Here is a 15,773-nt window from a genome sequence, read left to right on the forward strand (position 1 = left end):
CCCTAAACTAGTGTAGAAGATGGGCCAACTGGAGCTGCAGACACTTTTTGAGAGTAGCTGGAAAGAACATGTGGTCACACCATAATGGGATTGAAGGTAGGGTAGAGAAGTTAGTTCTGATGCATGAGAGGGAAAAAGAAAGAGAGCCAGCAAAGGGTTTTGAGCATGATGGAAGTGGTAGTGAAGGAAGCTGGTGCTGGCTTCAGCATGCAGGATGGACTTCAGGCTGGAGCAGAGGGATGGGGTGGGGTATAGAGGGCCTGGGCTGGGGTGTTGGCCTTGGGAGTGGAAAGGAAGAGAGAGCTTTCCAAGGAAATCAACAAGCCCTGGCCAGTAATAATAAAACACTACTTTTTTTTAAAGGATTCCCTTTAAAGTAAGGGAATCATGATTCAGAACATTTGAAAAACAGATACATAAAAAAAAATCACATCTGTAATCCCAGGACCCTAAAAAAGTCACTGTCAACATTTTGTGTATGTTCCTTCAGCCTCTGTTCCCATGTCTCAGTTTCTTGGTGTAGTTGTAGTGATAGGATATGGTCAGTCTTTAAACTCTTTACCTGCATCGAACCTCATAGCTTCATCTATGTGAGTTTATTTAGTTACCACAGACACCCTGGGAGGGAGGCCACACAGGCCTGGCATTCTGGGAGGCTACTTCAGTTTTCCAGGGTCACATAGCTGGAAAGTCACAGTGCAAGGTCCAAACCTTCTGACCCTGGAGTTCTTTCTTTTGCTCCACCCTGGACCACACTGCTGCTGCTATAAATGAATGAGTGGATTCATCCAACACAAGGACAATTCATGTCCATTTTATGTAAGACATAGAGGGAGACAGGATGAAGAAAAACACATAGCCCATTCTCTGAAAGAACAGGAAATAAATTAACCATAATGATACAGAATATGAACTCTAGAAATCTGGTCTATGAAAAAGATGGGGATGAATGTAAATTCTACACAACCCACAAAGAGACACCCCAAGAGGAAATATTCAATGAGTGTTGTTATTCGCACTTTCTCATGTCTTTGCACCTCAGATTTATAGGCCTGCAGGTCCCTAAGCCAGCATAAATTATTCCTCTATGGAACTTGTGGCTGGATTGAATTTCTGGCCTTTGCTGAAGTTCACCAAACAGAGAATATTAGGCTCTTTGGCCGACTGAAATGAGACTCAGATCTACCGGCTCAATGTGTGGCTGGGAATCTTAAGGTCTGGGAGTGAAGGGGCTTGCCCAAGCTCATAGAGGTCAGATGCCAGTAACTTTTTCATTTAATTCCACTGCATTTGCTCTCCATAGGAGGTCCCCTGGTCTTTTACAAGAGAAAACTCAAATCTTCTATTCTGTAAGTTGGAATCTCAATCACAGTGGAAACCTACTTTGAGTTACTCTGAGTCTTAAGAACATCTTCTGGTGGTAGGTTTAGAGGAAACTCTGAAGTTTTAGTCAAAACTCTGGACCCTTTGGATTTAACAAAATGAGCATACAAAAGTTTACTTATGATAGTCCCTGACAAACCCCTACTTTTATATATAAGAAAGCTAGAAGGCAGAGAAGCTAAATGACTTGTTCATTGCTGCATAGCTCAAACCTCTGTGGGACTCCAGGCTTAATGTTCTTTCCACTCCAGCAGTCTAGCATTAAAGAATGAACTAATTAATAAATTAATGATTATAAAAGTGCCCAAGCCTGCCCTCAAAGAACTAACAACAAAGACACAAAAGCACCAGTATTTGAGTTTAGAGTCAGCATTGGAGCCCTGGTGCCCAGTAGCCTGGTCCTATTTTTTCTTCCGTAATCTCATTTCTAGTCTATTAATGACTTGATCCATCCAAGGGAAACAGAACTGGTAAGTTTATGGCTCAAATGAAAGGATTGTGGCATATGAACTTTGTCATTTTGGTTAGTGATTATATTATTTGGGCAAAATGGAAAAACAAAAGATATGATGTTTAGAAAAAAAGATTATTTTGACCAAAAACTGTTTCAGGAATGCTTGAAGCTCCCCCTGCTCTGCCTGCCCGTTCTCTTTCTCTTCTGCTCCTCCTCCCAGGGCTATACAGCTGGCACTGAAAGTCTTTGTCAAGAGTGCCCAAACTCCTGGGCTAGGTGGCTCAGAAACCTTTCTGGGAGGGATGTCACTCTGTAGCTGTCCTTGGGATTAAATAAAATGACATAAAAAAAAAGAACTTGTTGCAAGGTAGGTGCCATGTAAATGCTCTCCACTTCTTTATGAAAGACTGAGAAATAAGGCTAGGAAAACGTATGTAACCTATTCAGGGTCACAGGGCAAGAATTCAGGAGTTGAGCAAGCTAGAGAGTACGGAATCATAAGAACTCTATGCAAACAACAGGGTCTACGTGTGAAAAACTTGATGTCTTCAGAGAGAATTAGACTAAATCCCCGCATCACAGTAAACCTCAATAAAGGTTAGCTTTCTCTTGTTCTTCTTCCTTATTTTTCTTTTCCATTATCAAGGCCATCATTGAAATCATTATGATTATCATCTTCATCTCTGATGATACTGTGTTCTGCCTTTTCTGTTAGGGGTTTAAGTCACTTAGGATTTGCTTTAATTTGCCCCATTCTTTTCTTCTGATCCTTAAGCAACAAGATTCACATGATCAATCATCATGTAGTCTTAGCATGTTTCTCACTCCACCACCAAATTTAATGCATGAAAGTATACTATTAAAGCTGCTATGGGAGGCAGTGTGGAATACTGAAACATTGAGATCATATGACTGAAAATGGTATTGAACGTTGAGGGTCCTGGGTTTTAGTTTTGGATTTATTGCTAACCCAATTGTGTGATGTTAGATTAAGTCACTTCATGGCTCAGAGTCTCAGGTTCCTCATCTTTTTAAATGAACTAAGTACACACACACACACACACACACACACTACACACACTGCTATATATTATATATTTGGGGGCAGGTGAAGCTGGTGAGTCTTGGGCAAGGATTTTTTTCCCTTTTATTTTTTTCTTGACAGGTAATGATACATATTTATGGGATACAGAGTGATATTCCCATACATGTATACCATGTATAATGACCAAATCAGGGTAGTTAATATCTCATCACCTAGAACATTTATCATTTCTGTGTATTGTGAACATTCAGAATCCTCTTTTCTAGCTTTTTGAAAACAGAAACTAAATTATTAACTATATTCACCCTAGAATGCTGTAGAAAGCTACAAATTATTTCTCCCATCTAGCTGTAAGTTTGTGTCCGTTAACCAGCATTTCCCTATCCTTCCCCCATCACTTACCACCTGCCACCTTTCCCAGCCTCTAATAATCAGAATTATTCTCTCTACTTCTATGAGCTCAATTTTTTTTAGCTCCCTCATATGTGGGAGAACATGCAGGATAAAAAATGTGGGCTGCTTCACGATTCTGCACATCACCCTTGCACAGAGGCCATGCTAATCTTCTCTGGGTTGTTCCAATTTTAGTATATATGCTGCCCAAGGGAGCACCTCATCTTCAAAATGTTCTTAGTTGTTACTACTGGGATGAGGATGAGAATTGCAAAACTCTACAAGGCTTGTGCATTTTACAATTATTTGCATCAGAAGACAACTTCCATTTGCAATCTCTATTCAGCCAGACTCAGTCAACTCTGGGTCACCCTTTCCATTTTCCTGGAATGGGGTGGGAGATTGGGGGTAAAACAGGGCAAGGAATGACTGACTCCTGTCACTACATAGTACCTTTTTTAAAGGAACATGAAAAGTGCTGTTGCTATTTCTTATTGAGAAAAAATATTTTTACTTAAATAAAAACAACTGAGGCCTTCAACATGCCAGATAGTGTGCTGGGGGAAGAATAGACAGAGGAGGGATAAGGGATATGATGCTGTGTCTGTCAAGCAGCTCAAAGTTTCACAGATAAAGAAGCCATTGTGTGATTCTGAGCAGGTGACTTAAATTATGTCGCATTTCTTCCTCTGTAAATAAGGATGAAAATGGTATTCCATAGGATTTTTGGGGCTCTTTTGAGGCTTAAATCATTGTCTGTAAAGTTTTTACAACAGTGCCTGACATACCACCCAGTAAGTACTTAATAAATGTTATTATTTTTATCATCATGATCATGGTCTAAATACAATACAATGTGGAAAGCTTGCCAGCTGATCTGGTGGATTTGGTGAGTAGCATGTCCAACATGGGGAGTTTAAAGTGTGAGGTGGGAGAAGGTTTTTAGGGAGGAAAGACAGGTAGGGCCCAGAGCAGGCCAATATTCATGGACCTAATTGTTAAGGCAAGGCAGGTGGGCGTGTTTGAGCTGTTTTTTTACACAGTAGTGTAAGAGGTAGAGTAAGTAAAACATGTTTTATGTTTTAGACCAGTGTTTCACGAATTTGCATGTAACATGGATCCTTTTAAAAGGAAAAGCATTTTCATGTAATACCCCTTCCAGTGTTAGCTTAAATTATCTTTAAATATTTCAAACATGAAGCTAGGTAGAAACTCCTTATGTCTATGGTTTTTACATGTCTTGAAAACCAAAATAAATTTTCAAATACAACATAAATAAAACTATGAAACTAATCAATTTCAGATTCACATTAATTCAATAATTGATGTTGTCTTATAACCAAATGTCCACTTGCAAAATGATGTGGTAGAGACTGCCTGCGTTCAGCATGCCAATCCAGCCATGTGCCATGTGACGACTCATGTCTCTCACCAATTTTCATTTTGGAATCTTTAGTTTTACAGTTTGCCTTGATGTCATGCCACTTGACCTCCAATTGTCTGTAATGTGTCATTGACAGACTGTCACCTCTGTTATTTTCTCCCAGCACTGAGGGAGATCTTCTCTTATTATAACGTGACACAGCAGAAAGTCCAGAACATGTTTCAGTGAATGTTTTCCTTAAAGTTATTATTGAAATTAAACATAAAATTAGGAAAATATTCACTGAGAACTCCCGAACCTTCATTTCCAAGGACAACCAAGGTTCTTAGGTCACGGTTTGAGAAATACTTCCCTAGTATGAGAGTGTGGTATTGAAGGTCAAGGTAGAGCGGTAGTTCACAAAGCAGTGAGAGTCCTGGTGCATGAGAATCCAACAGGAAGTCAAAATACAGGTCCTGGGCCTCAGCCCTGGATATTCTTTTTCAGTGGGTGGTGAAGGGGAGTTGGGGAGGGCTCAGGAATCCAAAGTTTTCCTGGAGACAGTTGGACACAGATTTTAAAACCACCACTTGACTCAATGATCTCTAAAGTGCAAAAAGACCTAGCAGGTTCTTGGTTTGGACTAATTATTACCTTTGTTTAAAACAGATATCCATACAAATCAGCTGCATATTTAGAAAAGCTCTTTTGGAGAGGTTCAAGTTCACAAATACATTGAAAACACAGATTAGGCGAAGGTTAACTCAGGCAACTTAAGAGCTTGGCTGTTCAAGCAGAAACCCTCCTCTTATCCCCAGGGTCAAACAAATCAAAAGCAGCAAAGACCACCACAATTAGGAAGACATAGCTCTTCTGGCTCAGTTTCCTCATCTGCAAGATGACAAAATACAACCTTCTCTAAGGTGGCTGTGAAGATGACAGATGAAGAATGTAAAGCAACAAGGACATAAGTGATAATTAATCAGTGGCACTATTTAGCTCAGAGCCGTAATTTCTAGCTAAGGAAACTGAGACTCAGGGAAATGAGCCAACGTGTCCCAGGAACACATTCGGCAGTGGCAGAAGTTGGACAATGACCACCATGACTCATACTGTCACCTGTTAATTCTTATTGAGCATTTACTCAGTGCCAGGTCCCACACTCAAAACTTTGCAGTATTATCTCATAACAGTTTTATGAGACAGGTAACTTTATTTTCTCCATTCTGTACAAGTGGAAATTGCCACTTGGAGAGGTCAAAGAACTTGCCCGGGTGGGTCACAAAGTGGTGGAGCTGAGATTCACACTCACCCAGGCTGATGCTCAAATCTGTTCTTTTCAACACTCTACTTTCACTTCCCAAACCAGTGCTCTTGTCTGGAGCCTTCCACTCCAGCAGCAGATCTGACCCAGCCTTACTGGGTAATGGCAGAGCTCATGAGCATCCTATGTGGGCTGAGGCATTTATCATCTGTAATTCCTTGTCAGAGGTGGGCGTGCAGTCCTGCTGACGGTTTGGGATGACAGAACCCTTCTCTGCACCCCTGTGTGATTTTACAGGACTGTGCCCTTAGGGTCCAGGTGATTTCACTTCTGCGAGCTTTACATTTGGTCAGCAGGGCTCTATCTAAGGCCATTAACTCTCCCCGTGGGGGCCATCGAACACCCATTAGCAATACTGCTTGGTCATTATCAAACTAAATTGAATTTAACCTCAGACACTGAGGAGAAAAAACTCCATCCTGGCTGATTAACAACCGCCACAGACCTCCAGTGAGCCAGAAAATGAGTAAATCAGGTGCCTCCTATTCCTGTGTCTCCAAGTAAGGAAATATAGGATAAGTGTGTCACAAATTTTAATCAACCCAATGTAATCGATCATCTCTGTCAGTCCCTCCTAATAGATGAAATTCATGTGGACCCTAAGTTCGCTTTCCCTCTTATGGCAATAAATAAATAAATTCAAAAAAATCCACAATCCTTTAGTGAAATAATTATCCACATTTTGCATATTTAATAATCATAATAACAATGCCTTCCAAGTGCAAAGATTTTTCTCTGTATCACAGATACTGTGGGTTTTTTTTTTGAGTTTCAGACCCACTTTTTGAGAGATAGAGGGTGTTTTCTTAGGAAGTGAGATTGCTTATAATTTAAAGTTTACATTTTAAGCCCCAGGTTGAGTTTGTGAGCCCATCTGTGCTGTTGAGGGCCTGCAGATGAGTGACTGGGTGCTTTATACTATTTCCGCTTGGCTCTTCCTTCCCTGTCTCTAGGGCACTACATATCATTTAGCTGCCTAAACACAATGGTGAGGCCAATGCTAATGGCATTTCTGTTAAAAACAAGAAAACCTGTCTGAGAGACTCTTTGAGCAAAAGCCATTTTATCTTACAACACTGTGAGCAGCTGGCAGGTGGAGGGAATGGGAAATATCTTACCGAGTCATTCAGTGGAAAGCCTCTCGTGCTCTGCGGAGAAGGCCTTTCTTACATGAGCAAAGCCCAGAGCAGTTTAGAAAAAGAGAGAAAAGAGTGTCATGTGCTTTTCAAAAGAAGACATTTATGCGGCCAACAAACATATGAAAAAAAGCTCATCATCACTGGTCATTAGAGAAATGCAAATCAAAACCACAATGAGATACCATCTGACGCCAGTTAGAATGGCAATCATTAAAAAGTCAGGTAACAACAGATGCTGGAGAGGATGTGGAGAAATAGGAATGCTTTTACACTGTTGGTGGGAGTGTAAATTAATTCAACCATTGTGGAAGACAGTGTGGTGATTCCTCAAGGATCTAGAACCAGAATTACCATTTGACCCAGCAATCCCATTACTGGGTATATACCCAAAGGATTATAAATCATTCTACTATAAAGACACATGCACACATATGTTTATTGCAGCACTATTCACAATAGCAAAGACTTGGAACCAACCCAAATGCCCATCAATGATAGACTGGATAAAGAAAATGTGGCACATATACACCATGGAATACTATGCAGTCATAAAAAAGGATGAGTTTATGTCCTTTGCAGGGACATGGATGAAGCTGGAAACCGTCATTCTTAACAAACTAACACAGGAACAGAAAACCAAACACCACATGTTCTCACTCATAAGTGGGAGTTGAACAATGAGAACACATGGGCACAGGGAGGGGAACATCACATACCGGGGCCTGTCAGTGGGTGGGGGGCAAGGGGAGGGATAGCATTAGGAGAAATACCTAATGTGGATGATGGGTTGATGGGTGCAGCAAACCACCATGGCACGTGTATACCTATGTAAGAAACCTGCACGTTCTGCACATGTATCCCAGAACTTAAAATATAATTGAAAAAAAAAAAGGAAAAAAAGAAAAGAGTGTCATAGGTAAATACCAGCCAGAGATCCAGAAAACCCAAACTCCTGTGGAATTTGTTTACTTTTTAGTATGGTATAAAGCTGGTATAAAGAATGGGCGAAATAACAGCTTTGTGGGTTGTTTTTTTCTAATTTATTGCTCTATTGACAAAAGGTGATTCACATTTTATTTACTGAGGAAACCTCACTCTTTTTTGGGGAACACTAATTTTAGTACTATTTCTCATTGATGGAGAGAGAAAAGAGTACTACCAAAACCATCTAGAGAATCTTTTCAAAATACACATCCTCAATTTCCTTTTTCCCTGTGTGCTTATCCTGAGATGTGGCCCTGGCCTGAAGCCCTAGGAAGCATATTGTTATTTGCTGTATCTGGGGGATGGGATTTGGGAAAACTTCCCTAAGGGGTTTTGAAATGCAGTCCCTCAACCACTCTTAAGCATCTCCTTCAGGACCCACTGAATGGGAGTATGGCAGAGCTGTTGAGTGTGAGAAACAGAAAGCTTCCTTTGACCCACACAGAAAATAGAGAATTTTATTGGCTTACCTTTCACAGTTAGGTCCAGCATAATTTTCGTTACAAATGCACCGAACAGCTCCATTTTTCCTATAGCAGGATTCTGCAAAACTAAAATTGGAAGCAAATATTGGAAGTCAATTCCATACATCACCAAAGAGACCGTCTTAACTTTTTATCAGATTACCTCTATGTTGGTCCCATTAAAGTTCTAATGGGTGCAATCATTTTCTTTATTTAAACTTGTACACATTTACCTTGCAGGAAAGGTTAGGCTAGCAGGCCCCAAAAGAAAATGCCACTTGTTGGTGGGACCATTTCCCAGGTCCTATATATATATTTCAAGCACTAGTCCAAAACATGTATCCCAAAGCTGGAAATAAAATGATCAAATTCTACCTGCAATTTTGGATTTATAAGAGAATCCCCTTTTATTTCCATCACTGTCTATGTAGTCATTTAAAAGTTTCCCCTTTTTTTCTGCACTAGAACTTGTCCAGTTTTAAAGGGAAGGAACCAGTTCTAAACTATATGATCTCCACAGAATTTTAATTTCTTTCATGTGTACTTTAAATATTGGAAATAAGGTTGCTGAGACTGGCTGAGTCGATGAAAGTCCCAGTCAAGTACTGCAGCAAAACGCAGGGCCCACCATAAAAGGCTTTCATCCCATGGAACCCTCTCTCTTTCTTCTTCTTCCTTTTTTAAAGACAATAAAAATTAGGACACAGGACAAAAAAGTAATAAAAATATTGGTTTAGTGGAATAAATAAGTCTCCTCACTATTAAGGCAAGGGAAATGGGGTTACGGTCTCCATGTGTTTGGAAAATTCTTCACAGACACATGAATTGTGTGGGGCATAGGGGGGTGTGTGTGTGTATGTAAAATTTTAAGGACTTTTAAATTAGTTTTGGCTTTGGTACTGTACAACCAATAAAGTGTAACCCGCTGCTCTCTTGTTCCTTTATGTATCAGCATTTCTTACCCTAATGGTGTTTGGAGGAAAGCAAATAGATGTGTTTATTTGTTTGAAGACACTTAAAAAATCAGTCAGAAAACAATATGTGCTTCTCAGTGAAAGGCAACACCCACAATTTATTTTCTCTAACAGCTGGATAAAAACATTCCAACAAAATTACATTTCTTTGGCCTTTTACCCTTTATTTTGCTTCTTCTGATTTCTTAGCCTACTTAAAGAACCACTGTCAGTTAAGAGTCCAGAACAGGAACCCACGCTTCCATCTTTCTTTGAAGGTGTTCCACCCAGCAGCCTGCCCACGCTTTAAGGATGCAACATCTGCTAGGGGCATCTGGAGTCATCCGCCTGTAGCTGGTGTCCTGCTGTTTCAAACAGATGACATTTTCCTTAATTGGAGCGATTTCCATAGCTACTGGTAGAGATGGAGGACGTCTGGCCAACCCCCAAATAAATACATGAACATTATGCAAATTGTCCCTGGGAACAACTGCATGACCACTGGTCTCTGTGGCGAAGGCAGACTTGGTGGCAGGGCCAGCCCTCAAGGGTTCGTTTTTGTTTCTCATCAGCATTAACTGTTTATGTTTTGTCTGGTTTTGGCTAGGGAAGTGAAAACACTGCGTCTCTCTCAGCCCACTGTAACCACTGTGGTGCCCATTTCAAGTGGAAGGGTGCCTTTTGCTCTTAGAAAATCCTTAGGAACTTAGAGAAAAATAGACTCGGCCCTTTGTTTGCTTAACCCCCTGAAGCATTATTTCCTTGCTTTCTCGTATCTGGAAATCCAAATCCTGCGTCTGTGGGCTCAGCTTCATCAATGTTTCAAAATGTAATTCAGAGTCTAAACTAGACGCCTTTCTGAAAAGTCCTGGAACTTTCATTTTATAGAAAGTAGCAATATGAGTTTCTTAAAAAGCTGAAAGAGGCAATGGGCATTTGATTTTTGATAAGATATTTGATTAGTATTTGAGATTAGCTAACTAAGTTAATAATAAGTCCAGATCAAAGGTTAGAACTTTTTAGGACCCAAGAATATTTGTTCTGTTCCATGACCACAGATGAACCCCTCCTCTCCTTTTTTGCAGCCAGTTTCCCCAGCAAGGGATTCAAGAAGTAGAGCTGTTGTCACCACAGAGAAAAATCTGTAAAATCCCTTGGTCTCTCACACCCTTACCAATTCCTCCCTACTCCTACATGATATTTACTTATAGGTGACACACTTTTTATTTCATTTTCATTTTCAGTAGGTTTTTCAACCTCGAATCTGTACTATTAGAGACTTGAGTTTTCGTGTCTGTGAATATGCATCTAGATTTAGAGCACATTCTCTAAGTCCCTTCAGTGCTCCTTTGAACCCTGGATCCACTTACACAGAGAAAAAACATGGGCAGACATGGTGTCTTGATGCCTTTGGAAACTGTTTCCTCTTTCAGGAAAGGAGACTCATTCCACAGTTGGCAACTTTTGACTTCATTTCTTAAAGAGTTAACAGCATTCAGAAATGCTTCTTGCTCAACTAGCATACCGATAATGTGATTCAAAAGGTAAAGGGTCATTTGCCCTAGGAGTTTCAAAACACTGCTGTATTTTGACCTATCTTAATAAAGGTGAGATTTTTGACTGTTTTACTCACTGCTGTGTCGCCAGTGACTAGTGCATGACTGGCACATAATAAGTACTGACTACCATTTTTTATACCAGTATATAATAAGTGCTCAATAAATATCTGATTGCATGTAGACAAGGCTTCTCAGTCCATAGGGAATGATGTTCTAAAGGTCTCATATCCCAAGACCAGGTAATTTAGATAAGAAAGTCTTGTCATGCAAATGGGGTGAAAAGTGCAAAAGTGGAACAGCATAATTAGAAAGAACCATCTGAGATTGCCTGCCTAATTCATCTGCTACTGCCAAAAAAAAAACACTGCAGCTCGAGGCTTATAAAACTTTTCTGAGCAGATGAGGCTACACAACATCTTTATGAGAGAATGAGTGAAACCAGCTATGAGGAAGTGGGAGGTAATATATTTAACAATATATACCATGGCAAGAGAACTGTGCTAAATATCTCACCAGACGTGATTAAAATGAATGCTTGAGAGTAGAATATTAATGAACAATGAAAAAGTATACCAAGACGGAGTGAAGGGAGCTCATAAATCAGGACATACTTGAGTGAAAATAACAGAACAGTTAATGTTTGCGTTTTCCACCCTCACTGTGAGTACCATCCATTTTGCACACGTTATTAATACTATCAGACATGAAAAATTACAGAGCAAGGTCTGAGGCAGTTTAACAGTTTCTAAAGAAGGATGGAGCTGAAAATCGTCTGACTACTCTGACTGTTAGACTTGTAGTATTTGAATACATCACAAGCTATTAGGTGAAATGTTAGTTGATATTGGTGTTCAATTAAGGAAAAAACATCAGGGGAATCTGATTGCCATCTCTCTTTTTCTTTTCTGTTTATCAGTAAGTGTGTGAGTATGAGTGAGTGCGTGTGTGTAGTAAGCATTCAGATTTTAAAGAGTCATTTTATGTGTATCATTTAATCTTTAAAACAGCTATCAATTACGTAAATATTACATCGAAACACTTAGAACAATGCTAGGCATAGAGTAAGAAAAATCTAAGTGTTAGAAAAAATATAGCGGTATGTGTTCAGTAAAGGCAACATCTACCTTATACCTTTCCATGTTTAGGGTACAAACCCAAATCCTCCACACATATTATCCTAGTCCAGTCCTCACAACTCTATGATGCAGATCCTTACTTCCTAGTTTGATTTACTGTACTAAGAGAAAATCTGAAATACTGGGCTGGTAAATGAATCAAGGAGTAGAGCCAAGATCTGAACCCAGGCTTCTTGACTTCAAATCCCATGGAAAGTGAGATCTAGGGAGAAAGTAACTTTTCTGAGGTCACATAGGTATTATGTATCCAAATTTGAATATGAACCTAGATTGGCTACTCTTTCTACTTGTGGCATAATAAAAAAAACAGTATTTAGCCTTTGGTTCCTGGCACAGACTCCTGTAATTCTTGGAATTTCCTGAGGGAAAAGACTGTCTTTTGTTATTCATAACAGGCACCTTTCAACCATATCTGAGTTTATGCTAGTGAAGTGACTCACAGTGGACCCCTGGATACCTTGAGAGTGGGAGCCTATGACCAGAGGCACCACCGAGGAACCAAACATGTAATTGGACGTTGGGAATTTCAACCCTCCCCACCCCCAACCTCCAGGGAGGAGAGGCTGGAGATTGAGTTCAGTTACCAATGGCCAATGATTTGACCAATCATACCTACAACATGAAACTTTGATAAAAACTCCTGAGCAACAAGGCTTGGGGGGCTTCCAGTTGATGACACGTGGAGGTGCTGAGAGCATGGTGCTCCAGCAGAGAGCCTGGAGTCTCTGCACGCACTCCTTCTTCACTCCCACTTCTCCATATCCTGCTCTATGCATCACTTCCATGTAGCTCTTTTGGAGTTGTAATCTTTTAACAAACTGACAGTCATAAGCATAGCACTTTTCTAAACTCTGTGAGTCATCTTAATGAACTGTCAAACCTGAGGAGAGGTTGAGGGATCCTTCTCAAATTTACAGTCTTCTGGGAAGAAGTGTGACTAGCCTGGGGACCCCATTTTTGGCTGGCATTTGTAGTGGGGGCATTCTTGTGGAACTGATCTCTTAATCTGTGGGATCTGCACTGACTGTGGAAACTTAGTGTCAGAACTGAATTGATTGTAGGACACCCAGTTGGTGTCAGAGAATTGGTCATTTGGAAAACCATATATCACTATACCTGTTAAATTCCATATTCTGTCATTTTAAAGAGAATAAAATGGCCAGTGATGACTTAATTACTGGATTTACACATATTCCATTATTTTCATAAAAATGTATGTCTCTTTCCTTTAACTTCTCACTCAGGTCAAAATGTAGCCAGAAAGTGTTCCTGTAAATCTTCTGTGAGCTGATTGGCCTAAAGCATGCATTCTGTTGATCTGTGTTCTAATTCTGACTGAAAAGCCATATGTAGGGAAATGTTTCCTTTGTGAAAGTCAGAAGAGGCAATATTACTGAAAATATGATATTATGATGAGTCTGTTGGGATTACCAGTTGTGATCGCTCTAGGTCAAGAGAAAGTCAAGAAAAGATGAGACTATCCTTGCTTATAAAACTTAGGAGACTTTATTGACCTCATGATGCACCCCAATATTTCGGAAACAGAGTCATCATCTATATTGTAAGTGCTTAAGCATTCCAGGTGGTGTATTTGGACTAGAAACTTTTTCTATATCTTTTCCAGTCTCATCTCAATATGAGGTTTTGCCTGTGGAGAAACCTCAGAACTCTGGGATAAGGCAAAACAAAACAAAACAAAACAAAACAAAACAAAACATAGACTGATCATTAGAAGAGACCATCCTCCTTTAGGACTTACTTGGCCAAGTGGGGCAGGGGACAGGGGCATGGCTGGCAGAATTGGGGTGCTCCCCTGATGGAATCTCCGATATAACCCTCCAGACACTTTTCACAGTGCTCTCCTGTTGTGTTCCGCTGGCAGTGCTATGAGACAAAAGACAAGAAGATTGACAAGGATGCGAAAGAAATTTTAGAGACAGCACATCTAAGCATCATGCAATACTTTTTCAAGCAAAAGGGACATCAGGTCAGACAGCACAGACTGTATGCGGCAGTACAGATTAGCATGAGGAGTCACACTGGCCCCAGTCAATGCCAGAAAGTGTGGGTAAGTGGTGAATTAATTTTTCCTGGGCTTTTGTGTGTGTGTGCTAGTAGCCTGGGGACTCTAGAGTTTGTGTGCAGAGGAGATTATTCATCAGTTACTTATTTCAATTCAGAGTGATAATCAGAATGATCAAACCCTGGATGTTCCAGAAATATTGGCTTATTGACTTCGAATGAATATGAAATGAGAAACCAACCAACCAACCAACCAACCAACCAAACAAACAAACAAACATCCCCCTGGTACTTATCCATGGCAATGGGAACAATAAGGATTTATGGTCTTGGAAGGATAAAATGTGTCAGACTGTAGTATAAATGGAGTAGAAGGTAGATAAAGAGCATTCTGCTCATGGGTTGGTATCTTGGATAGTGACATAGAAGAATCAGTAAGGAGGTTTTTTTTTTTTGTACGATTTTTCCACTTGTAGTAAAGATTATAGGAGTAAAAGCACAAAGCAGGCTGACCCTTCTGTCTGGAATGCCATTCATCATTCAAGATCACACTAGGCTGCAAAATCTCTTGAAAGTACATCCTAATTCTCCCTTTCAGGATCCTTCCTTCTTTTCCACTACCCATATTATAGTGCTATTATCTATTCTCAGCCTCATCACCCCTCCCCAACTCTGTCTTTCAGCACTGTATTGCCATTAACTTGAACGGAGTAGGCACTCAGTAACTGTCAAACTGATGGATTAATTTCTACAAGGGGCAGTGAGCTAACACACAAACAGCTTTCTTCTATGGGATTATACTAGTGGTACAAGGCAAAGCCATTAGCTCTATTTTTTTCATCTTTACATTCATCAGAGTGTATAAAGGTTGAATTGGGGTTGCAGTGAAAAATTATACTGTTAGAATTAGAATGTCATTGAAGAAGCACCCTCCTATTTGAGCAATTGCCTTAGTCACACCGATGCATAAGAGCTTCAACAGGACAACTTTTTTAAAACAGTGGAGGAGCCTTGGGAAAGCAAGATGGAGTAGCAGTAGACTGAACTCTGAGGTCCTTATTTTGGCCTTTATGCTTTATTTGAGGTTCAGAATAAAAGAATAGCAAGGCCCTGCTCTAAACATTTTGTATGGATTAACTGACTTAATTCTCACAACAATCCTGAAGTAGGTTCCTATTTCCCCTGCCACCCTAACCCCTGCCATCTTACATCTGAAGAGATGGAGGTGCAGAAAGATTAAGTAAATTGCCCGAGGTCACACGGATAGTAGGTGTCAAAAGTGAGATTCAAATTCAGGAAATCTGGCTCCAGAAGTGAACTTGTTAGTTTCCATATTATACTGCTTCTCCAGTAATGTTGAAGAAAAGGCTTAACAAACAGTAGTAAAATGAATGCATTAGAAGGCATCAGTGTTACTAACACTTTGAGCTTCAATTGAAATATAATATTAATACATTAGTCAAAGGGGAAGAATCTTAATAAGGGCAACTAGCTATCCCGGTTGAATGTTCTTCAGGCATTTGATCAGCCATTAGGTATGAGCAATCTTTAGTC

The 15,773-nt window shown here is 40.0% G+C and overlaps 1 protein-coding gene and 1 non-coding gene across 4 annotated transcripts in view; both read right to left on the reverse strand.

Moving 5' to 3' along the window:
* The window catches only part of LAMA4 (laminin subunit alpha 4), a 145,665-nt gene that overhangs the window by 84,139 nt on the left and 45,753 nt on the right, over nt 1-15,773 (reverse strand). For all 3 annotated transcript variants that reach the window (XM_009451861.5, XM_518696.9, XM_054686192.2), the window contains exons 4-5: nt 13,957-14,081; nt 8,556-8,636 (exon numbers count right to left, since the gene is read on the reverse strand). In XM_009451861.5, the coding sequence (XP_009450136.3) occupies nt 8,556-8,636; nt 13,957-14,081 (206 nt within the window). The remainder of the gene's footprint in view (nt 1-8,555; nt 8,637-13,956; nt 14,082-15,773) is intronic.
* LOC112209580 (U6 spliceosomal RNA) lies at nt 3,388-3,494 on the reverse strand. Its single transcript, XR_002944416.1, has one exon. It is a non-coding gene; the product is annotated as a U6 spliceosomal RNA (small nuclear RNA).

This window comes from Pan troglodytes, chromosome 5 (genome assembly GCF_028858775.2).
Source record: "Pan troglodytes isolate AG18354 chromosome 5, NHGRI_mPanTro3-v2.0_pri, whole genome shotgun sequence".
Lineage (NCBI taxonomy): Eukaryota > Metazoa > Chordata > Mammalia > Primates > Hominidae > Pan > Pan troglodytes.